The sequence below is a fragment of the Chelmon rostratus genome, chromosome 12 (genome assembly GCF_017976325.1).
Source record: "Chelmon rostratus isolate fCheRos1 chromosome 12, fCheRos1.pri, whole genome shotgun sequence".
In the NCBI taxonomy this organism is placed as follows: domain Eukaryota; kingdom Metazoa; phylum Chordata; class Actinopteri; order Chaetodontiformes; family Chaetodontidae; genus Chelmon; species Chelmon rostratus.
In genome coordinates, this window is record NC_055669.1 from 5,005,793 (window position 1) to 5,031,456 (window position 25,664).

At 43.0% G+C, this 25,664-nt stretch overlaps 1 protein-coding gene across 2 annotated transcripts in view; it reads right to left on the reverse strand.

Annotated features, from left to right (window-relative positions):
• Positions 1–22,469, reverse strand: part of LOC121614541 (collagen alpha-1(XVIII) chain-like) — a 49,805-nt gene extending 27,336 nt beyond the window's left edge. For both annotated transcript variants that reach the window (XM_041948466.1, XM_041948465.1), the window contains exons 1-2: positions 22,375–22,469; positions 22,014–22,078 (exon numbers count right to left, since the gene is read on the reverse strand). In XM_041948466.1, coding sequence (XP_041804400.1) covers positions 22,014–22,078; positions 22,375–22,385 — 76 coding nt within the window. In that variant the 5' untranslated portion in view covers positions 22,386–22,469. The remainder of the gene's footprint in view (positions 1–22,013; positions 22,079–22,374) is intronic.
• Between the last annotated feature and the right edge of the window lie 3,195 nt (positions 22,470–25,664).

Below are 25,664 nucleotides of genomic sequence, written 5' to 3' on the forward strand. Positions count from 1 at the left end.
CACACACACACACACCGCAGTTCTCACACCTCCAGTCCAGATGTTAAGTCATGAGTGCTCTGTAATGACTGATAGGAACAGACAAACTCTGCTCTGGGAGAGCTGATGTTAAACCACTTTAACTTTTCTCTCCTGCACTGTGAGACACACACATTTAAAATAATGGCCAATATGACTTTTGGAACCTCGTCTGAGACTGACTTGGCAGCCGCGACCTGGTGGTGATTATCAGTCATAACTTGGACGGCAGCCATTTCTAGAAGGACCATGTTCACAATCTTGTGAGGAGTTCTCAAGGCCTATGTTGGCCAAAAAAGAAGTGAAACAAGGCGATCAGATATGTGGGTCAGCCACAGGCTACTACAAAGCAGAGAGCACTGACTGTAGAAAAGCTCAAGTTGGTTTGAAGTTGTCAGGCTTAATGGGTAAACTGGGAAGCAGATGGATAACTGATTACTTCTGTGCAACCCCGTGTCATGGAATAAATAAACAGACCTTTGTTCTTTTACAAAATAGATCATTGACATGTGCTCCTTCAGCTTTCATCCAGCATGTGTACCTTAGAAATCAATATAATAAATACTTAAATGTGTGATATAAAAGCAGCTTTATATATTCAGATATGTCTTTCCTGTCTTTGCATGAACAGTTTTATACTGCATGTTAAAACAAATGTTAGTCAGCATGAAGCTGTGCAAAAGCTGATGTACCCAGTGTGAAGTTAACTTACACTGCCCAGCACCAAGCAGCAGAGCGATAACTAGCTGGTGAGCATGGCAGCCATAGCCATATGTTTACCTCAGGGGCTGGTTCAGACCAGACCAAAGCTAAAAGGAGAATGAGTACTGGACTTGCATTCATCAGGTATCCAGAAGCACAACTCCAAATAAGAGAGAGGACAAAAAAATCCATTAATGCAGCTTTAAGCAAAATAAACAAAATACCAACACATAAAAACGTTCAGTTACAGGTGAAAGTACTTTCTCTGCTAAAAGAACAACGGTACCATATTTTTAGTAAAAAGTTAAAGTAAAAGTGCAAACGTAACGTACTAAGCTTGCTTGAATCTACAATGCTTTTTTAAAAAAAATAAAAGTTGCATATAATGGAAATACTTAAGTACAATACTGCAAAAAAGATAGATAAGTGTAGTACTTAAGTAAATATTACTTTTTCTGAGCTACTTTTCAGCACTTGTTTTCAAGACCCACATGCACACACGCTTATACAAATGAGTCACAGCGCCAGGAAGGTCTGTGGTCAAATCCCATTCTAATGACATCATGTGATATGGGTTTAAGAGTATACTTTGACATAATTCACTTTATGATGAGACGAGATTTGACACTAATGTCTTTTACAAGTGTATCAAGGTGCAAACACTTTATTTATTCACTTCTATAAGCAGACTTCAGAAGTCAGCCAATCAAACAGCATATCGTTCACTAGGTTCATCACATTCATTTCTTCTGTCAAACACCAAATCAAGCATTTTCCACCCTAACTCCCTCCTTTTGAACCTAATCCTCGTCATGTCGGCCACACGGATTCTTGATCAGCTTCTGGGGGCTTATAAAACCAATATTAACAAGCCCCCTAGTACTGCCACGTATAACCTTTTAAACCCATCTTGATCCTGCTGTGCCACACAAAAGGTTCCCGCTGCTTAGCCCACTCTCAGAGATTTAATGCAGAGCACATCAGGCTACAACTGTGTCACATACCAGCACTCTACAGAAATAACAACTCGGGCCTCTGTTCTGCTTTGTGAGATACACTGGGACACGACGGGAAAACATTTACCATAGTAGATATGGTTAAACATTAGTCCAAATATGAGACTAAACCTATGAACCAATTGAACCAATAACAGGCAATCAAAGGTTAGTCAGCATGGTGGACTAATTAGGCTGAAAAAGAGGAATGTAGAGAGTAAATGCTCTGTCTTCTTACACAGTTTCCCATAAAACACACGTCAACATGGGTAGAATCCATTCACATTTATGCAGAATTACCTGTTTGACATTTCAAAGCATAAGCTTCTTTGCAGATATTCAATAATGACGGTTGCTCTGAGTATTTTGGACATTTAAAATTGTACTCTGCTACCATCCAGGGATACTTGAAGTTTGTGAGTAGACAAACTGAAGTGTCTTGCATAAACTGTTCGATATTTATTTACACAACCTGCCCAGCACTAAACAGCAAACGGACAGTTTGCAACTAGTTAGCAACTAGCAGGTGAACACAGTGGTGCATTTACCTTAAGAGCCACATGTTTTTCCCAGTAGAAGGTGGAGGTTAATGTTGCTCTGTGTTGACTACACGTGTAAATAGGCAACTGTATCAGCGTTATAAGGTGTGAATATGTCAGTGTTGTGTTTGCAACTTGTGTCAGCCTCCAAGTGAGCCAGAGAGTTGTTATCGTTACAGAGTGGTCAGATCCAATTTACTCCCAACCTAGGAGGTGATGCGCGAGATTGGAAATAAGATTTCTAATACTGACAGATTTCCCTGACAAAAATGCTGTCTATTTTTTCTGACCTCTCATTAATTTTTGCTTTTTTACTGTGAAATATTGAAAAGTTTACACTTGCATTTACATGAGGCCTGCCATGTAGACATTGCTTCTCTGGCTCACAAGCCAAAAAGGAAGTGCTGCTCTAACCTCTGTGGAAATCTGACCTGTAGGAGAGCTTGGGAAAGAAGTCTGAAATGAAACTACCTCTCATCAACATCCCTGTAACACTCACCACTCTTCCAGTGTTTCAGTGGTTTGTATTGGGCCCTGTCTTTACTGCCTCCACCTGCATTCCCCTCTGGAGGTGACATCCCAGGTTCTGCAGTGCTGTGGCCAAAGACTGCCACTCCTGGGGTGGGGGTAGGGGTCAGCACAGACCCCTCTGTCTGAGCGCCACCCTCCAGAGCTTTCTCTGCCACCCCGTTCTCCGTTATCACCCACTCTGTTGTCCCTGGGCTGTCAGAAGGGCTCAGGGAAGTGACGGATGGAGAGGTGATGGAGGGGGTAACGGAGGGAGGAGGAGAGCTGGTGCTCGTTTTAGGATTCGCCCAGATGAAGCTCCACCACTGGGCTCGTACAGGAGAGGAGAGGAGGAGGAGGAGAGCGAGAGAGAGGCGAAGGGCTCCCATCCTCTTCCTATGTATTGCATGCACGTGCAAACAAGCCAATTCTGTTAACTGCAGCTAAGAAGTACTAAACACCTGCAAACAGGCATACAGGCAAGACACAGTGCTAAGTCTCCAGCTCTGAAATGATGCACATGCAGAGTCCTGCAGAGTGTGGAAAAGTTAATCTCAGTAATCCAAGAAATCCACGGCAAGACAAAATATCCAAGGAATGACCTTTCAGTTTGTCACTGTCCTCTCGGTTGTTCCTTCTCCTTCCTTTTCTCTGCTTCTCCTCTCTCGTTATGTCCTTTCTCCGTCAGTCTCTGTCTCTTGCTATGTTTGTAACTCCCTGACATCTCTCTCTTTTTCTCTTCTCCCTCCCCTCCTCTCTCCCTGTGTAATTACAGACTCCCCCTCCTCTTGCATTCTACGACACAGCAGACTTGATTTTCTCTCCCTTTTTCTGTCAGACAGGCAGATTAGAGAGTTAGTTAGTTCACTACTCCCTCCTCCTCCTCCTTTCCTCTCTCTCCTCTCCTCCCATCTATCTCTCTCTCTCTCTGTTCTCTGGGTCATACTTATGGTCTCTAGGCCTACCCCTCATGCCACATGTACAACATGTCAAGTTTAGCACACAGACACACAGATTTAGGATGAGATACCTCATTTATGTTACTGCAGGTGCAAAACCTTTGCCGTCAATCCTTTGCCTCCTGTTTACCAACTAAAACAGCAGAAATGTCAAAATGAGCACCTTGAGGAGCACAACATGTTTCAGTTAAAAAGTGCCATCATCTTCACATCTTAGGATTCATATAGGTGTCTACTGATGAGGCTTGTGGTGAGATATCAAACAAAATACCATATAAAGCCACATTGGGTACAGAAAAGATTGTGCTGGCATTGGCATCGAGGTTTCTTTATTAGGACACTTGGGCAAAGCATTCCACCCTCTTTTCTTACTATTACTTTTTCAGCAACATGGCACATTAAGAATAGTTTGAGAGCGAAAAAAAAAAAAAAAAAAAAGAAAACAAAAACACAAAAAACACCCGAAGAGAAACCTGAAAGCCGTTCATCTCAACCACTTGGCTGTACAGTGACTGGAGGTTTGAGATAATGCTTGCCATGTCCCATTTTAATTCATTTACTACTCTGATATACTACACTGGTCTGAAATATATTTGTACACATGTCCTGCCCTTTAATCCAAATTCAAATCCAAATCTTTTGTACATAGTTCGTTGACATACACATAACAAGATGAGAAGAAGACTGTTTTATGGACCATATATCGTTAATTTTTTGACTGGGAAGCCTCGGCCTCCGAGCCATATATGGCCTGAGGCAATTCATAAATACAAAAAAGGCAGTTTCTTTTTCAGCAATAAAGAAAATAACACTACGTACTAAAGTTTCACGTTTTCCCGAGCGGTCCCTAAACGCAACATCTGCGTCTCGGTTGATAATACGTCAACACGTCAATCCATCATGGCGCCTGTCAATAAAGTGTAAGTGGATGTGGAGTGTCGTGCTTTCCCAGAGACAGGGACAAGCATTTTTTCTTTTGATGTAAAAGCCTAGTCTATGTGTCTAAGTTAGTTTGTGTTGACAAGCTCACAGTGAAGAAGAAGGCTAATTTCGAGCGTCATTACAGCTAAACATGCTAATCTGGATGAGCTGCGAGGACAAATGCACTGTGATAAAGTTAAAGCTGTTCGGTGGAGTTTGGATTTCCAACAAGCAGCTTTCACAGACACATTGTGACAGAGACAGAGTCCTGCAGCCGACTCTAGTTGTGAGCGAGCTGAAACCTCATTCAGGAGCAGAATTTGTGAAGGGGTGCTCAAGACTGCCTGACTCAAACCTGGAAAACCAGGTGCCGGTAGCATCATCATCATCATCATCATCATCATCATCACTACCATTTGACATCAGAGCCTCACCAAAGACAAGCAGTTCCAGCTGCTACAGAGGTTAGTGTGATGTATGGGTTCAGTAGTTTAATATGGCCAAAGGGGGGCCAGTTTTGCTGCCCCCCAAAAGTGAGCCCCCTCCATGCCTCCACGGCTTAATAAGCATCTCATGTGCTGCCCAGTCACTGATGTAAAGTTTACAGGTATATTGCTGCACAGTGTTATCTGACATACATACAGTTTATAAGTTTCTGTGAGATCTGCCGCGTATCTGTCTAATGCATTCAGTAATATTTAATTTACAGGGGTGTTGATAGGTAATTGTCCTGCAATATAATCTGAAAGGACGTAGTAAACTCACTATCGATGTGTTCAGGGGATGAGCCCCATTTTTCTCTGATACTACACAGTGTTGTTGTTTGGTGTGTATCTGATCCTCCAACCAGCCTGTATTTTAGTGAAGAATCTTCATTTTTGAAGCAGTTCGTCTGTCATTCTTGAGGTGACAAAATCCAAAATCAGTGATGTTTGTACGGAAATACATTTTATCTTTATGGATTATATTGATGCCGAATTGACAAGAAGACTGTCTTCATGTGACACCTTTTATCTTGTGTTTCCACAGTAATGTGTTTTTGCGGGCGCGTAAGGAATTCTTAATATGTCGTATTTCTTAAAGGGAGATTGGTGTTTCCCCTGATTTTCCCTGGAGAGCACAGGGAGATTCTGTTCAACTCAAATACTGTATGTATATATTTTTTTAAGGTTTGTTACCACCTCAGACACACTGGGTAACTGCTAAAATTTGATAAGGTTTTCTGACATTGACTGTGGAATAGCTATTTGCTTGATTCATGATTTACAGTCTAATAGTGTGTATTTGTATTGATTATTGACGGTGGCTGATCAGGCTAGTTATCAGATAAATGTATTGAGGTTCGAACAGCATTGTGCAGTAAGTGGCTGCCCTTTGTGTTCATGTTTTTAAACTACTTTGCTTCACATAATGTACTTTATGGTGTTATGAATGACTGATGAAACTTGAGAACTATGACCTCTTTCTGTCTAGTGATGAGGGTAGACTCACAGTGTTGTGTTTTTAAGTCATTTCTGTGACTGCTCTTACGGTCTCAGATTCACATGCTAATAGTTGTTCAGATTAATCTTGATCACCATCAGCCCATTTATAGATTACATTTTCTCATTAAAATATAACAATAATAATTAATGTGAGTTGTTTACATGTAAAAAAAACAAAACAACAGTCCATTTATCATTTCTTCATAATATGTAATTTGTATTTGTAATTTGTATAAGGCCAAAGTGGCGTTGCCCTAAAAATGACTTGATTCCAGCCGTGATACAGGCCTTCCATAGCAAGGGGGGTGGTCTGCTAAAGTACTCACTCATGCTCATCAGAGAACAGGGTTTATGTCCATAACCTCACGTTCTCTTTCATACCATTTGTTTCACTATGGGAAAAATATGGACTAATACTGACAATGGAGCTTCCCATGAGGGGTGTGTCTCGCTGTATGGCCTCCCCTTCTACCTACCTACCGTCACCTGCCATCTCATTGAGTTGCTCCTTGCAAGTTGAGGGGGAGAAAGCGACCTGTGCAGCTCGGCAGGTGCTACCAAAGAAGATGTGTTCCTCATTTTTTCCTTCCAACAACAACCTCTGAGTCAGCCAAGTCTCCCCCATCATCAAGCCCTCCAGGGTCTGCCTCAACCTGAAATATTGCTACTTTCCAAGGTAAAATATTGCTGCCTTACACCAAACCTAGACTACTGCTACTAATTGTGAACAAGTGTGCGACTGTACACCCAGTTGCACAGTTATCAACAAGCTCAAGAGGCTTTTGAATGATGACTGCTACTATGTTAGCCTAATATATAGAGGAGAAGGAAGGCCCCATCCGCTCCTGACACGGGCGTCACTAATGCCAGCCAATTAGGGCTGGGGCAATGTTATTTGAGCTTCTGATAAGGTCATGCGAGAGGCATTCCCATAGTGAGACACAAAACGATGGGTATGAAAGAGAGGGGGGTGTTTATGACGAGATGTTGGGACATTTTCCAGGTGTATTTCTGGGCACAAAATTGAGTATTTTAAGCCAAAACCTGGTATTTTCCTCACCGTAACCAAGTGTTTTTTCTGCCAAACCCTACCCACACCTTAACAACAGCGCTGTCACAGCATAACATTGACGTTAAGACACGTAAAATTTAAATGGAAATAAATGTGAACTTTCAACATATCTGTAGTTTGCAGAAATGTAAAATTCCAGCATTTATTCTTGCAGCAGGGTTGATTTCTGTGTGTTTTTGTGTATTTTTGTGCAAGACGGCTGCCAAGCAGCAGACCATGGTTCAAGCCTTGTTTGTGGCGACAAAACTGGGTGTTTCTAATGAGAGGTTGAGGCATTTTCCAGCTATGTTTGTGGCGGCACAACCAGGTATTTTAAACCAAAACACGGTCTTTTCATAACCCTGACTGTTTTTCCTGCCTAAACATAACTAAACCTTAACCACAGTATTGCCATAAGATAAGATTGAAAATGGAATCATGAAGAAACCTAAAGTTTCAACATTTTTCTTTGCAGAAATCTGCAATGACCACATTTATTCTGCGATTGGGTTGACTTCTGTGTATTTTTATGTTAGCGCCTTGACCCATGAGTAAGGACATGTCATTCCCTGTATACTCTATAAGTGGAAATTTAAAAATTTTTGGGCTCAGAATTGTTTTGTCAGGACATACATTTAAGTTGAAATGCATAAATTGTACTATTGACTGAAAATGAAGCTCGAACATAAAACAGTACAGAAGGTTGAGTGGGAACCTCTACAGAGCGATAGGTTCTCTCTGCTGCAGCTCACTGATCAGGGAGAGAGCGAGAGAGGCCCCGTGTTGCTGATGACAAAGGGATGCCTGTTCTGTTGTATTGTGCTCCTCTAAATGTTTGGTGAGGTCCAGGATGAGGGTTGGAGTGCTGCTGAGGATCATTGGGTGGAGGTGTTTGTTCAGGCCCATCGTTTGACATGTTGGGGCGTGGTCACACTAAGCATGTTTTGGTGCACGTCGTTATAATGCCACACTCTGCAGGCAAGATGCCTGAAAATGTCAGTCTCCATCCTGTTCTGCTTGAAGTTAAACTTGTTTGGGGTTAAGATGCAACCTGAACCAAATACAGGAAACACCCCAAAAACACAAGATCATGGTGATCAGTGCTATCTACTTAGGCAACGTCTAACATGAGACTAATAATCTTTTCTAACATTGAGATTTACCTTGATCCACCTCTTGATCAAAAATGCTTGGGGATTGGGTGTAACCATCACTATGTTAATTAGATAACTTTAATTTTGAATTAATGCTAAATACTTCATGCCACTCATTAAAATGAAATGTGGCAGCCGATCCCACACAGCGTCAGCAGTTTTTGACTTGCCGTTTCAAATCCCTTGTTGCAAAACAAAACTGCCGCAGAGCAACCCACACAATTATTGTGTATAACACGCTATTCATGCTGCGATTGACTTGGTCATTGGGTCGGTATCGAGTGTGGGGAGTGCAGAGGAAACCTGATTGGCTGTTGACAGCAAAAAGATGAGCCATGGCCCACTTTTCTCAGCTGAAAGCTTAGTGACTGCACACACACTGGTTTTGTTCTGCCGATTGCTCTGCTGTATGGAGAATTAGAAAGACTTGTTGAATCTGAATACATAATTACTGCGAATTAAGATGAAACAGAAACTATACATCCAAGGGTTTCAGACTCTCATAGATAGTGTTTTGGACACATTTAGGTCCCTCAGGATGGAAAAACATTGAATGACTACTTTGGGGGGGTTACTAATGGAGCAGATGATAGGTTTAAGATTGAAAGAGGGGGTAAGGGGGGGACTTCCTCCAGGGGGGAGAAGCTTGATCAGTCATGGATTAGCCAGGGTTAAAGGGGAGTGGAATGGGATGGGGTCTAGCACAGTGAAACCTGGCATTCCATACCAGCACACACACAGAGCACCCTACAAATGTGCCTTATTCTTGTAGCCCCCCACTAGTTCTTCTCTGGGCCCCATTAACCGGAGGTAAATTTGAGAGGTCTTTACTGAATATAATAGATAGTAATTCTATAGGAAGTATTTATTCCTATTTTGGCCACTTGGGGGCAGCAGAAAAGCAGAGTTAGGAGATAATTCTATGTGGATTTGTTACTATGGGCAACCCCTTAAAGACAATGGCTGCAAAATACCAATAACGATCAAAAGCAAAAGGAAATCTTGTAATGTTTGCTACTGAACTAGCACCAGTGGTCCGAGGGTATGAATGAGCTGAAAGGATGTAAGGGATCGTTAGCATGGCCTCTATCAGGCATCACGGCGTCAGCAAGTGACAAAGAGAGAGTGGCCACTTTCATGTGCAATAGCTGGTGATAAGCTGCCACATTCTTATGAGTATTTTCAGAGCCTCTTTTTTCTATACACTGTGACCTCATTTAGGGCCTCTGGATTCCAGGAAGAGTAACCCCTTCACCCTTCACCTCTCTCTCACTTCCCGCTCTACCTAGCAACGACCCCGACAATAAACTCTAATTGGTTTACTGTCACAGCCTATCGCACGGGGATCCTATGAATTTATTCACAGAAATAGCCATTTAAGTGGCTTAAGGAGACACATGGGAAGTCACAGGACAAGTGGACATGTGTGCATATGGCATTATGGGTCAGACTATAATGAATTCTTAATCAGTTTTAATGAGTTGCTTGATGCTTCGGACACTGTATATGTTATTATTATTGGAAATATGTTCTATAGTCAGGCTTAATGGTCATTGTTAGCCCTTAATGAGGAATGTCATTCATTTGCATTCCATGTATGTTATAAGTAACTTGAAAATTACCAGAAGGAGGAGACACAATGAAGTGGACACATAAACACAGGGAAAAGACCACACACACCAGCACTCTGGAGCCATCTAGTGGTCATAAGCTGTAATGCACACAGACAAGCATGAAGAGTAGTTCAAACTAATTGGTCTATGGTTTACATTCAGTCATGTAGAGATACTACCAAAATGAGTTATAAACAGGATCTGCACATCATGTCTGTTCTGATGTTAATACGGTGAAAACATTCATTCACCTGACTATTGTTTGATCTGAGGAAGTCTTACTTGTCATGTGATCTGGACCAGGGTTCCCAACTGTGTACCCCAGGGGGTTTGCTTCAGCATTGTCAGGGGGTACAAGATTGTGCAGTAGCTCAGCTAATTAAACTAAAAAAGAAATTACCATTTGGTATATGAACAAATTGGTGTGAGGCTAATCTTTAGATTAGTTTGTCACAAGAACCGATAGACTACAGGGCTGATATCACAAAGACATGCCTCCCACCGACCTGAGGCAGTTGCAGCGCTGTAACACCACACAATGGGGCTGACAACAAGTTAATCTGAGAGCAGAGGAGTTAAAAAAGACGATGGAGTGACGGATGGTGATACTAGTATGAATGCAAAATTGACTAAACCTATATTTTAATGGTAAAAAAATTAGACCAAACCTAAAGTTAGAAAATCACTGTCGCATAGTTGCGACAAAAGTGTTCCGTCAGTTGTATGTAGGCGTACTTGAGCTCCAAATAGGACTATGTGTATCTGAGACAAATAGTATCTCACTTGTTCAAAAGAGTCCTGCAGGATTTCCCGTACCAGCATCTGTGCCAAATTAAAGGGCAGTTCTGCAGGAAAGACAAATAAACTGTGGGAAGACAAAAGAAACAATGGCTAACCGCTGTGCTGACAGTATTTCTGTAGCAGTCTGACTCACTGATGCTCATGATGGTCAAAGCTGTCACATAAGAGTGTGTTCACTCCTGTTTCCATGTGTTTGTAAGTCCTACGTGTGTGTGTGTGTGTGTGTGTGTGTGTGTGAGTGTGAGTGTCCAAGCTGGTCCACTCTGCCAATTAGAGCGAAAGAGGTTTTGGCTCGCTGGAAAGTGTTTTTGTGCCAGAACAACACAAGAACTCATTTATGAGGCACTAGAAAATGCAAACAAAGTGATTTTTCAATCTTTCTAACTTTCTAATTTGCAAACAAATTGTCCCCAATGATAAATCGATTCATTCAGCTAAACTCACAAAATCGATAACAGGATTCAACTTTGGACACTTAACAAGCACAAGATCACATGGGGCACTCATTGTTTTTCCTTTGTGTGTGTGTGTGTGTGTGTGTGTGACTGTACAATATATTTTACTGTTCCCCAACAGGTTTGATTGACACAGCCTCTCCACCAACCCCAAAGCACAACATTGGATGGGCGGGCTGCAAAGGTCAACAGAGAGGACCTGTTCTCAGGTAATCGTATACCACACACGCACGCTCTGAGACACTCACACACACGCACACTGTAGCCACCAAGCGTGTAATCAATGAAGCCTGTGTTGCAAAGCTGTTTTTCTCAGGCGCCTCCCTCGCTCCCTCCCCCCCTCTTCCGCTCCTCCTACGACGTGTTTTCATTTCATATTTCTCGGCCCTGTTCCGCCAGGAAATGTCCGAGTACTTTTATAAGCTCTTATTGGAAAGAGCAGCCAAGAAAGGCTGTTCAGGCTCTAAAAACTAACACTTTCGTCATGTGGAGTGGTGAGCCGTGATCCACATTTAGTGTGATTCAGCCGATAAAGCCGCTGATACGCATCAATAACACGACACAGAAACAGAATCAAGGCTTTCAGTCATTTTAGAGGTGGCTGCTTTTTTGACCAAACTGCTTCAGGAAAATCCCTCATTGAGATGTGGATGTGAGCTGTGAGCGATGCTAAAAGGTATGAATGAGATACAAACCAAAACTTAGGGAAAATAGAGGCTTCATAAGAATGTATATCTGATGTTAGTTTGCACCATTTTGTCACGTAAAAGCTTGTTAATAAGGTCTGTCAAATGGAGAGCTCAGTTTCCCCAACTTGTAGTTTACAGCTACGTCACTGAGGGGCAGCAGCACTTTCTAGCTGTGGCTCCACACACAGTTGAGACTGGGTGGTGATTGCATAAGTGGGTCGGGACCTGTCTGTGCGATCGGATCCCCTCTGTGTCCGGATCGGCAGGTGGGAGACAGAAAATGCCTGGAATGTTAGACGTGCACACGCGCAGACATAGACAGTGACACACACACAGTCACAGTCACATACTCGCACTCTTTGAACCTCTATCTCGTCCTAAGTGAAGACAAAGGCAGGATGTGGCCTGGCAGCGAGCAACCATCTATCAGTCTCCATCAGTTTTATTCGGAGGAAACACAAACAGCAGATTGTTACAGCCAAAACAGTTTGTATAAATATAATGAGAAGAATTGACTGTAGGAGTGTCTGACTATAAGATGTTATCATCAGCAGGACAATCAGTGTTGGTAATGAAGCAGAAAGTTCATTTATGTGACCATGATTAGTAGGAGTTGGCCTGGTGTGTAGTTTTTAAACATGCTTATTAATATCTTTCGTGACAAATGAATCTTAAACTTGGGAAAAGAGTGGGAGGATGGGCAGAGCGAGGGAGGGCAGAGGAAGAGAAAAGAAGCAGACAGACAGACAGACAGGCAGAGAACAGAGGACAAGAAAGGAAAAGAGGAAAGATTATAAGAGGAGAAGAGGAAAACAGAGAAGTCAGAGAAGTTATCAGAAGGAGAGTTTGACCCCAGGGTAGGATTAACCCAAACAACTGACCTGCCCACACACACACACACACACACACACACACACACACACACACACACACACACACACACACACACACACACAGACAATGGATGCTGTAGACCAAGACTTTGATATTGTGCTCGATCTCTCTCTAGACAGGATCTTCTTTTCCATTTAAAGATACGAATGTGTGTGTGTGTGTGTGTGTGTGTGTGTGTGTGTGTGTGTGTGTGTGTGTGTGTGTGTGACATTGAAGGCCAATACAGCATGCAGAGGTAGACTCTAGATTGCACCGTGCTGAATGACTAACCATGTTAAACAGCGTGCTGGCTTGATCCTATCAAATAAACTAGTTGAATCCCAGGCCGGGCTCACTGATGGCTCACAGCCATTAGCCTCTAATACAGAGGACATTTATACACACACTGTTTTATCTGCTTGTTTTAGGTGACACGTCATTTTACAACTTTGAGCTTATTGTGTCGTTCATAGGCACATCAGGAGAGTGGCCCTAACAATCTCCCCCGTTTATCTTCACTTTTAGATCACCTTCATGCCTGTATGCTTCTGATGAAAGCCTGCCTCAGTAACATGCAGATAGTTTTGGATAATTATTGGAGCAGGCATCCGGCCAATTACACCAGAGGAGTCATGGGGCCAACATGACATAGCTGACAAGACGAGCCAGGAATGTAGTCAGTTTATCGAACTTCCATTATCTTGGTCTGAGATTTCCTCCGTTCTGAAGATGCTCAGATGTTACTGAGTGGACTTTAAGCACATGACTCAAAGGTTGAGAGGACTTGTGTTGTCACTCTGCAGAGTCCATTAGCAGAAACCCTGTATGTGACCTCTGCCCTCCCTCTGGAAGGACGTCCTTCACATCATTGTACATGCACAGTGCTACTTGATGCTCCTATAAACCAACATCTTATTGAATCAAATTCATAAATAAGCTTTGAAGTTACAACCATCAGTAAATTAACAATGAAAAAATGAGTTGCTCATATTGAATAATCACTCAATTTGATCTCAGTGTTTTGATTTTAGGGCTCCAAACATCACCTTTGTTGTCGCGAGCCGATTTAGGCACCTGATTCCAGGAGAAAAAGATCTGATGAACCCACTGTACGCACCAAATAGCAGACTTTCATACAAAGGTCACTAGCTGGTGAACAGTGGAGCATTTTAGCTTTTCAGGTGGTCAGAATATCTACTATAAAAAGTTAATTAGGGTTCATGTGGAGTCTGAAACATAGCCTGACATTAGCCACCAGATGCTAGCCTACTGGTCATCCCACCAAGTAAGGCTGCAATCGCAAAACATCCCAGTGTATTAACTGAACAACTTTTATTAATTGTGGATTTAACTTTTCATTAGTGAATTTGCTAAATGCTCCACTATATATGTGTATAATAGCTAGTTGCTAACTTGGTCTGTCTGCTGTTTGCTGCTGGTCAGGCAATGTGCCGTCAGTTTATTCAATGTTATTTGCTGAAAACAGCTGGCTGCTGTTGCTGGAACCAGAACAGTTGAGTCTCAGGCCATAAAATTAAACAATGAGCTAAAAGATGCTAAAATGCACCTTTTAACTAAGTAGAAGTATTGAAGAGTTGGGCGATTTTCTCTGAATTTCCCACTATGAGCGACGTTTTCCACATCACACCAAGTCATCCAGTTAATCTGAAAATATAGATTCCTGCCAAATGATTTAAATATCATCATTATAGTCCTAAGATAGCAACTGTTTACGCTGGTTCGGTGGTTGTTGGCAATGCAAAAGGCTCATTTTTAATTTAAAACAAAGTTAAATTCGCCTTGTTGCATGTGATTACAGCACGCGCTCTGCAGCATGACAGCTGATTGGTTTAATGGTTTACAGGCTGCCTGCCGATCCACAGATTATTTAGAAAATAACCCGTTGACTACAGATGAACTTCTGGCTTTGGACACACAGATGCACAAACATTACACACACACACACACACACACACACACACACACACACACAAAGTTCCCTCAGTGCCACACTGTAAGAAAAGAATGCATTGTTTGGAGTTGTTAGGAGGTCAGAGGTGGACATCTGCAGAGAGACAATTTCCATTACATCAAGTGTCCCTGCTTTCACCCATCCTGCCGCCCCCCCCAACCCTCTCTTCACCCTATGAAATACACAGAAACTGAAAAAAGCCATCCAGTGTGCGTGCTGAGATAAGCAGGACAGCTGGACACAGATGGACAGCGCACTGACCTCAACAGACAGGCAGGCAGGTAGATTGAACAGACCTTAGTGGCAAGATCTGGTCCGACCTGGTCCCCCCTTTAACACCGTTACCAATTAGAAGTTTCTAATACTCCATTACACACAATGCTTTGAAGCAGGCTTACTATAATAAGTATTACATGTGTTCTAAAATGTTTCTTTGTAATTACAGTAATTTGTAATTCTTATGTTACAGTGAGGACAGACAGAGATCATTAAAGATAAACTGATTTGTATCAAAGGAACCCAGCCTGTCAGTTATTTATTCCTCCAAATATATGGTATCATAGAGACGGGTTGACTATTTACATCCGCTTATGTCCTGATTATGCATGTATAAGGCAGAGGGCATTGTGTGTGTGTGTGTGTGTGTGTCTGAGTGTATGTGTGTGTGTGCGTGTGTGTGTGTAGGCGGGTGTTAGCGGTGTTTGCTCAGCTGCAAGTGTTGTTCTCAGAGCAAACAACCTCTCGGAGCTTCTCGCATAGGCTCATCTCCTCCTCCAGCACGAATGTTAATGAAGCCCAAGGGAGGCACAGCGATGGGGGAATTCTTTCACTCGTGCCCTCCTGCAGACCATCACTGTCACTGACTGAGGTGTGATTCCCACACAGCACCCTTCACATGACAAACGAGAGCGTTCATGTCACTTGAAGGAGATTTGGAGCACGTCTAGAAGGACAGCGAAGTCCTGCAGGTCACTGATGTCACTCCGCTCCACATTGTGCATTGTGACAGACACTTGATGCAAACTGCTCAGAATGAAAGACAACCTTCAGAGAAATGTGACAGGAAAATATTATCTCATGTTTGCTCCACAGTCCCCCTGGCAGAGTACCATCTATTGACATCCACCCACTGCAGCCGCACCACAAAATTCACTATTGTTCAGAAGCACAGAAGCAAAAAGCTGTGCAGTGCGGCGTTTTTGCATTTGTGTTTCTGCCTCTGTGGAGACTTTCTTACAGCAGGGTGCAGATGAGGTTATGTGCAGGTGCAGTCAACACTTGACTGAGGTGAAACACTATTAACCCAGACTATTCCCTCACATGTCTCCATGCAGACAAAAAGTTCTGCTGTGAAGGCGTGGGGTCAGATCATTCATTTACATGTGTTGCAGGCGCATTTCTCAAAAAGCTTAGTTTCCATTATTGGTCCAGATTTAGATTTTCCCTGTAACCCCTCGATGAGAGACATTTACCATCTGAGAGTGGTAAATCAGTCCAAATGCACTGAGCACGCTCTGCCCTCCTTTAGTCATAGGAGTAAAAGCACTTTCGTCCACTCTGCACCAGGATTCATGAAAGCTGCAGAGCCGTCCAACCCTGCGAGGAGTAGATGATACAGAGTGCACAAACATCTTTATACGAAATAACACTTCACTGATTTTATCCAGAAAGAAGCGGTGGTCACTCTACAAAAAAAATCACACCTTTGCAATTAAAGCTTATTTTAGTTGTGATGTCCTGCATTTTCAAGCATGTGTAAAACACTTTAGCTCCACTCAAAGCATCCTGTGTGATATATAAAATTGACTTTGAGGTGTTTGATGAATTCTGCACAGGCTCTGACATGTGACTGATGAGTGGCTTTGCTGCACAGTCATGTTTATCTGAGTGTTGAGGTTAAGGTCGCTGTTAAGGTTTGACCAACATCTTTCAAACTGCCCATTCTTCACAGGTATGGTCAGCTGTGATGTAACAGCACTCGTTAGGAGTGCCGCCAACCAACGCAGGGATTAAAGAGCTGGAGCTCAGCAGCACATCCACGCGGCCTCGGGGAAGGATGGAGGCTAAGTGAAGGGGAAGGATTTCGGCTGCTGTGTCTAATCCAAAGGTAAATAATAGAAGGGCAGCTGTGGCACAGAATGTCAAAACACAGAACCTGTGAAGGAGCTGCTGGGCCTCTGTCAGCGTGAAGCCGTTTTATATACGATCAAAAAGGAATTCATCTTTAAATGTGAAACAAAGCTCTGAAGACCAAACTGAGGTTTTGCATTTAAGGTAATTTATGAATGAATATATGATAAAGTAATTGCTGTTGGAATAATAGGGAACCTCAGAAGATCAGGAATCGAGAATATGTTAGCAGTATTGGGATATTATTGCATGACACGCCACATCAAGGACAGTGCAAAGGTCACAACGTGTGTTTGTGTGTGTGTGTGTGTGTGTGTGTTATTTGCCCTTATAGGCAGAGAGTTGGTGTGTGTGTATGTGTCTGTGTGTGGTACTCTCCATCTGCAAACAGCCAAATGGCCATAATTTCAGCAGCCACAGACCCAAATATGCAAAAGCACACCTGAGTATAAACACCCGCACAGAAGAACAGTGTCCCGTCCACCTTTCCCTTGAAACGCAGGCTGTTATTGAAGGTTACCTCAAAATGAGAGAGCGAATAAAATCTAACAGAAAGGAATAAGAAAGCCTGCACAGGAAACTGGTCCCAGTTCAAACTTCAGCTGCCCCTGAATGTTTAAGTCAGACCAGTTGGAAAAATCAAAGCGAACAAAGCCAGGAAGGTAAAACGCCACGCTCAGGTTATGATTGTCAGCCTGATGCCATCTCGTTAGCTCTCACACTCTTCTCTGTGTGTATCTGAACGACTTTGGCCTGAGGAGCTACGAGTCCTACATGACAGAGAGCAGATGCAGCACTGCGGATGCATATAGACGTGTTATATATAGACCGCAGAGCTGCGTCTCCTCTCGCCGTGTGTCTGCAGCCAACACACTGCAAGGACGAAGGAGCGGTGCAAGACGAGACTGAGCCAAACTAAAGTAGATCCTTCTCCTCTTCTGTGGACTGTCAAAGGTAACTGTGCTGTCGTCCTCAAAGACTTTTGCAGTCAAGTTGTATAATTCCTACTTTCTACCAGACAAAACCTTCCTGTGTCAGCTTCCGCTTGCATCAAACATTTCGGCTTCAAACATGTAACTTATGAGTGGTATCGGCATGTGCAACGCTTCACTTCCCTCCAAACACGGCTACACTGAGTTAGAGCTGAAACAGTTCGTCACTAAACTGATTCGTTGATCGACACGAAACAAAATACTTTAATTATACACCAATCATTTATGTCTCATTTCAAGCAAAAATTTCAAATATCGGCATTTCTCAAATGCAAGGATTTGCTCATATTCTGTCTCATCTGAATCCTGAAAGAGAAAATGATTAACAGATTAATCAATCTGTTATTATCAATCTGTTTAATCAAGAAAAAAAAGAGCAGATGAACTGAGAGTGAGAATAATTATCAGTCACAGCCCTAAATTGAAAACTCAAATGTTTGTTTTATGTTCTGTATCTTCACATGTGCAGCAGGCAGTAACATGAATGAAAGTATTTAAAAAAACAGCCATAAAGTGTGCACATAAACAGAATGTTACCACTTTCCTCAAGTAAATAAAGTTTTAGATGCTCTCATGGTGAAAAGACTTTCTTTGTATGCGTCTTGCCCCAAAGCATAGCCTGGATAGCACAGAGCAGAGACACAATGGCCATGATTCATGGTCAACTTTTTTAACAGTAACCATGGAAACGTCCTACCCAAACAACAACAACAGAAATCCAGTGACATTTCGGTGTTTCCTTTCTAAAAAAACGTTACAGTAAGAGCTGTAAGTTATCTTGAAACATCGTCAGGTATGTGTAATAACTGCATCTGACGTCAGGTTAACTTTGCAACGGCAGCTTCGTCTCTCCTCGTGTCCAATCCAAGCACAGGAGCTTTCCCTCCACGAGGTAATGAGACCTGCATCATCTCAGCGAGCGTCACATCATGGAAAACACACGGCCGTTTTCAACGGAAAGACCCTACAAGAAACACCCATTCTCATTTTCAGGTTTCCACTGACTGATTTTTTCCCATCAGAATCCCATAGAGCTGACCGTTGCACACATACTGCAATGACACCTTTTACAGTTGGCCCATTGTGCCCAACTGTGCTCGAATCAAAGTCACTCTGGTTGAATGAGCACATTCCAGACAGGACGCCGCTGCAGTGAGGGCGTTCAGCCCTCTAATATACTGAAGACATTTAGGTAGGGGCTCTTTCATACAGCGCTCTGACGTGCTCGCCTGCCAGGTTTTTACACTCATAAAACACTAAAGGCAGCTTGGTGGGAGTTTTATTCCAGCAACATCAGAGACCAAATAAGGTCAGGAGTGAAAGGCTTTTAGGTAAAAGTGAAAAAAATATGGGAGGAGGCGACTGAATATGACTGAAAGAGAGTCAGTAAATTTGTTTTCCTGAGGTGAATAAGGTTCACAGAGCAAACATCCAGCGACTGACAGAACCAAAATATGGCTGATGATGTGAAGCTCGATCACAATACGACTGAACCTGTCAACAGTAAAACAATGTGACTGAGTTTCACTGTACAGAGGAATGTCCCGTCCAAAACAGACTCCCACTGGGCTCACCTCACGATCATTTATATTGGCTAAACATGGACTCCTTTCAGAGCAACTCAACCAGAGGTAAATGGAAAGTGAAGGTTCCTGGAGGCAGGAATAAGAGTGCTTTCGGGGGGACAGGGTGGAGTTCGGAGAGTGGAAACAGTAGGATAAAATTTCTTTCTTCAGCTGTGGTGTGTTGGGAAATTTAGACGCTAACAATGATGCTCTCTGAAACTGTTGCACCAAGCTGACTTAATCCGAGAAAAGCACAGTGTCTGCACATGGCACCTGGGACGGTGCGGGTAGGGTTAGGCAAAAAGATTGCAGAAAAGATTCTGATTGAAAAGGCTAACATTAATCTTAGATCTGGCATGAGAGGCAACTCTCCTTCATGAAGATTGTTGCATGCCCTCCACCGCCCCAAACTCCACACCCTGAAGGCGTCATGCAAACTGCTTTTCAGACCCGACTGGTGCATCCAAAAACGGTTGTAACCTGCTGAAGTCAGCAAATGGACACTTGCGCCGCTTCACACAGTGATTGGCCAGTTGTGCAGAGGTGAAAAACACAGCTATTCCCACCCCTTCTTCAATGTCCAGTGCTTATCGTTATCCCCATATTTGAACAATTATTGGCTCACAGAAAGTTTCCTTCTGATCATGTCGAACGCTGTGTTGCCCAAGCTAGTTGTTTTCGAGCATAAACCTGCCCCTGCTGTCTGCACTGACGCTGAATGTTGCAGAGTCATAGTTCCACTTCAGCAGTTCGGGGCTCAAGTGTTTTGCTCTGAGCTACCTTTTGCTCAAGGGTGCAGTGGGAACACTCTGATATTCTAGGCTGGTCACAAGACGGTCTCTCTAACCATCAAGCCTGTGGCAGTCCACAATGTGATGAGCCGTGTTCATTGTGTGATGATAAATAACTCGAACATGTGCAGCATCCTGCAGAAACGCTGGATCCTGGATTAGTTCTTCCTGACTTTCTGTAAATGATTTTCCTCATACATTGTCAGAAATGCCCCTCAGACCTACACATGCTGACATTGAACCTGTAAGGGACACCTGTGTTCTCAACAGCCCACTTCAAAGCTCAGTGTCCGCACCGTCCCCTCTGATTTCCTCAAACACACAGACAGCAAGTGCGGCGCAGATGAACCCCCCTCACGCCATTACCATACAAACTCGACACCTCATTTCTCACCCTGGTGTCGCGTTTGCCTCGCCTGCCGCTTCCAGCTACCTCATAGTACACACACACACAAACAGGATGAAGAGGGCAGAGGAAGCCCGGTCTGGTGCCAAACAAACAAACTCCCTCTCTCCTACAGAGCCGTGGAAGAGGAGCCTCACAGCGGGGGGGTCACTGAATGAAAACCACAGCAGCAGACAGAGGTGTGAAAATGGAAATGGAAAGTGGGACTGACCCCTGGTCTGTGAGGGAGGAGTGGGTGACTGATGAAATTCCAGTGCAGCCATTGTGATCAAAGACTGTTAATTGATTGATTACCTTAGTCCTTTGGCATTCTTTGGGTCAGGCTAAGACTTGAGCAGGCATCCCGCCTCAACCTGAGCAGCTCTTCAGCCAATCACGCACAAAGACTACACGCTGGAGGTCTGCACAGCAGCCTGACCGCCAGCCTGATCGTTGATTTCATTGTTAGTGCTGAAACAGTGTGTATGAGTCAAGATGACTGCATAAGTTGGGTTCGTCTTTTTTGAAGCCCAAGATGAAGAAGTCAGCACAGGAAATCAGTGTGGAAGGAACTACACCTCTATAGACAGAGGTGGCAGGCAGAGGCAAACCAAAGCCGGATTCTGAGTCCGTCAGCTGAAGTGTTACTCGTAAGTTTTATCAACTGCAGCTCGGTAGCTAATTAGACTCACATTAGCTTCACAAGCTTTAAGTCACTTTTTTTTCTCTTTAGTGCTGTAAGCTCACTTGAAAATCTTTTAAAGACATCTTGAAAATAATGGAGCATGAAGCGCCCCTGGCCTTGGACGCTGACGTAGGTACTGTAGGAAATAAGCTGGTGTTACTCTTATTCTGCAGCTGCAGATACACTTCCTCCTCAAAAATCCAAAGCTTGACAGATGCTGCTATTAATTATGGCTGCTAAACTGTGATAGACAATAGACGGATTGATGAATTATTGCATATGTGCACACCCGGTGCTGAAGCAATCACACGAGAAGCTATAACATCTGCATCTTCAGACCTCAGTCTGATGATTCCATATGGTCAACGATTAAACCTTTGACATTATGATGAATATTCTTCATTTTTCACGTCACGTTAGAAGTGCTGACCCCAAACATGACACATGGCCAGTGATCTGAGGCAATGAACAGTATCGTCAAATAAAATAAATGTCTCTAATATACATTATAAAATGGACTGAATTGCCTTCCATGGTCATGAAGTTTTCTGGTGAGATTCAATGATCAGTTAAGGCGATATATCATCAACATGAGGAACAGCTCCATTTCACTGCTTTCATAAAGCATCTGTCGGGTCACTGCCAAAGTGTTTCAACCCTCCTATTCTCCTCTCATGGAGCCGTCCCAGCTGTATGTTCCTTTACAGTAGCGGTGTAGGGAAAGAGCCTTACCTTCTATAACCTGCAGGGCAGCAGCCAGACAGCACAGCAGGGCGAGATGCAGGGCAAGAGACCACCTGAGGAGACGCATCAGTCACATTATGGAAGCTGCCTTTGGGAAATTTTTAATTATACTTAAAAACATTAAAAAAGTCTAAATATGTCATAACATTAATATGAAATAGCTTGTTTTTCCAGTGTAGAGCTGTTTGCGCATGAAAAAGCTGCGTATAGAAGACGTGTGGCTGCACCGCAGGTCTGCTCTGAGGGAACTGAAGTGAAGCCATGAGACGTCAGGTACAGTGCAGTAAAATCCTCTCTGCTGTCTGTGTGTGCAGAAAGGTGAAGGTTATAGCCTGTTTGACTGCCTTACCCTCGAAACATGTCAGCGAGTAAATGAATTAAGGTCCAGGTTTGAAGGTGAACTCCAAGTGCATGTGTGTGATGAAATCCCAGCAGACTCTGGTCCCTCTGCCTCACTGTGCAGACCTGAAGTCACACTGCTGCTCTCTCTCCCTCTCCCTCTCTCTCTCTCTCTCTCTCTCTCTCTCTCTCTCTCTCTCTCTCTCTCTCTCTCTCTCAGTACAAAGCCTCTCTCAGTTCTGAGCTGAGTGACTCTCAGACCCACGAGTTGGGAAATTTGACTCCTTTGGAGGAAAGGAAAACCTCCCCCCTCACTCACTCACTGGACCCTCTCTCCTAACCTGCCCCTTGAGTGAAGTTCCTTTCATTATTATTATATTATACTCATGAATGCATGTGTGTCTGCACATTTATGTGCTTTATGATATGTGCACATTGTTCTGGTCACACATATATGAATGCATGCGACACACAACAGAAAAACATACAAATAAAAAACAAATTGTCTATACTTAACTCCCGCAGTAAAAAACCTCCTACATTAAAATCCTACTTCTGTGTGGTATGTCTTACTGTTTTGTCACATTTGTCACATCTTTCTACAATATAATGAACATTTATGGCTATCATTTAAGTTGAATCTATCTGTATATAATATAAGATTACATCAATACCTTTCCAGTTCTATCAGGACCATTTTTTATGATACATGCAGCCAATATCAGACTAAGAATAAATGAACTGAAAGTTAATGAATCAATGAAATAATTAATGAATAGGGATATATAGCAATTAGCATGGCCCAATTAACCTGTAAGCCCCTTCTGACATCCCACCTTCTGCATATGATGTATGCGCCCTGTGTAGAGCCTCAAATTCCCTGTTGGTATAAAGTGAAAACAGCAAACCAGAGAACAACCAGTAATCCTGTGGTGGAATAATAAAACCTGGTCCCAGGTTTTCTCTGAGCCACTTTGTGCTCATTTGAATTAACTTTATTTGGGAATATGCACTGTTTCAGTCAAATCAGTTTTATTTATACAGCCAAATATCAAAAATTTGCCTGAATGGTGTTTACACTCTGTACAGTCGCAATAAACTCTATCCTTAGACCCTTCATCTGGATAAGGAGAAACTCCCCTAAAAAGCTCCACTTTGAGGACAGACAGACCTATTGCATAGATGTCCTGTCACGCTAAGACACTCTAACCACAAATGGCAATAAACACTGCACAAAACAGCGTTGTGTTTTACATTTATGATAAAACCACTGAAATGTTAATCTGTAGCATGTAAAATCATAAAAGTCATAAAATCAGTGAACTGATTCAGTAACGTTTGAAAGACTGTGTTAATTCTATTAAAAGTGACATCATTTCAATTTAAAACTAGATCTTGAGATGAGGGCCCTCTACTGGGGCCACGTCATCTGGTAATTGTGCCCACCTTGGTTAACATTATGATTTAATTTGCAAAAAATGAATCTGGGGCAGGCGCCTACTTTGCCTGGCGAGGCGAATGTAGACTGGTGTTTTGTCTTTTCTCCACATTTAAAAAGTCAATATGCGGGAGGCACAAGGTTTTTATATGCAAGTGCCTTGTTCAGATGACACTTCACAAATCAGTGCACTACCTGTCAACAGATGAGTGAAATAATTGAACTGCTGTTTTGCTGTGTTGCTTTCAAATTAGATGGAAAGTGACTCCCTGGCTGCTCTGAGTGAGACACCAGCACACAGCACCCCTGTGGGCAGGAGGGGGTTGCCTTTGGCTGCCTGGTAAATGTTTGGTTTCCAACACGAAAGAGGAATTCATCTTTTCAAAAGCCATCATTCATGTGTTCCCCAAAGACCATTTGCTCCAGAAAGGCCATTTTGACTGAGACATGTCAATTGTTGTCTGGTCGCTCTCGGGGTTTTCAGCACTTTAATCAGTCGGACAAGAAAATATTTTCTGAGAGTTACAGTCACGCCCTCGCACCACCACACTGACCCTGCTGATCACAAACTCTGTGAAGTCTTACAATGCAGAAACAGCCATTAGTCTGTCTGCTGTTTTGTCGTTTTTTTTTACAAAGAAGATATTAATCAGATTAGTCTGCGTGGCTTCAGGCAAAATGAGTTTAACATCATTTCTAACAAGATTGTCAAAGAAAAGGCCCCTTTGTTCAAGAAGCAGCATAAATCCAGATACTTTTTGAACAAGCTCAGTAGTTCAAAGCGGGGGGACCTCAAGTTCCAGGTGGACCAAAACAATACAAAAAATTGTGCTGGACTTTCTCTCCCAGGCCAGCAGGGACGAAGCTTCAGGGGTCAACAAGGTCAGAGGGAGTCTCAGTGAAATTAGCCATGTTGTGATGTTAACACCCCACTATTAGCAGATCCAGGAATGATAATGGCTGGGAAAGAAAGAAAGAAAGAAAGGTGCCCTCCCTTTCCTCTCCAACCCCCCCGCCCCCCGCCCCCCATCCTCTGTCCATCTCTGTCTTCACTGAGTGCATTCCCTTCCTAAGCCGCTTGTGTTTTGCCTCTTTAGCTCTTCTGACAGATTTAGCTCTCAGATTGGCGGCTTCTCCAAAAAAAGAAGAAAATGCTGTTTATCTTTGATCTTCAGATTTTGCTGGAAGGTCAGTGGAAGCTGTGGGAAGATGGTGGCCGTGGTCAGCCTCAGTGATAAGCATGCAGAATATTATGTTGTAGGCCTGTATCGATTATACAAGAAAGTGATCTATATTAACATCGAAAAGGCTGAGGTAGTCTGGGTTTGTGGGAATATACAGACCTGATCAAAATCTTAAGACCAGTTGAAAAATAGCTAGAATTTACAACAACAACAACTAGTAAACTGAAATAGGCTGTTTATCAGCTGATCAAAAGTTTAAGATCACAGCCTCAAAAAATTACAAAAAACTCTCCAAACCAGAAAAAAAATTCTCAGCAGGACTCAGTGATGAGTAGCTCCACCGCTCTTGTTAACCACTTCAAAAATTTGTTTGGGCATGCTTGATGCGAGTGTTTCCAGGAAGCTACTGGGAACATTGCTCCAAGTGGTGAAGATGGCTTCACGAAGGGCATCAACTCTCTGGAACTGACGGCCATTTTTATAAACTTCCCTTGCCATCCATCCCCAAATGTTCTCTATGGGATTTAAATTAGGGGAACATGCGGGATGGTCCAAAAGAGTGATGTTATGATGTTATTCTCCCTGAAGAAGTCCTTCGTCAAGCGAGCATCGTGAACTGCAGCGTCGTCCTGTTGAAAAACCCAGCTGTTACCACACAGACGAGGAGGAACCTCAGCA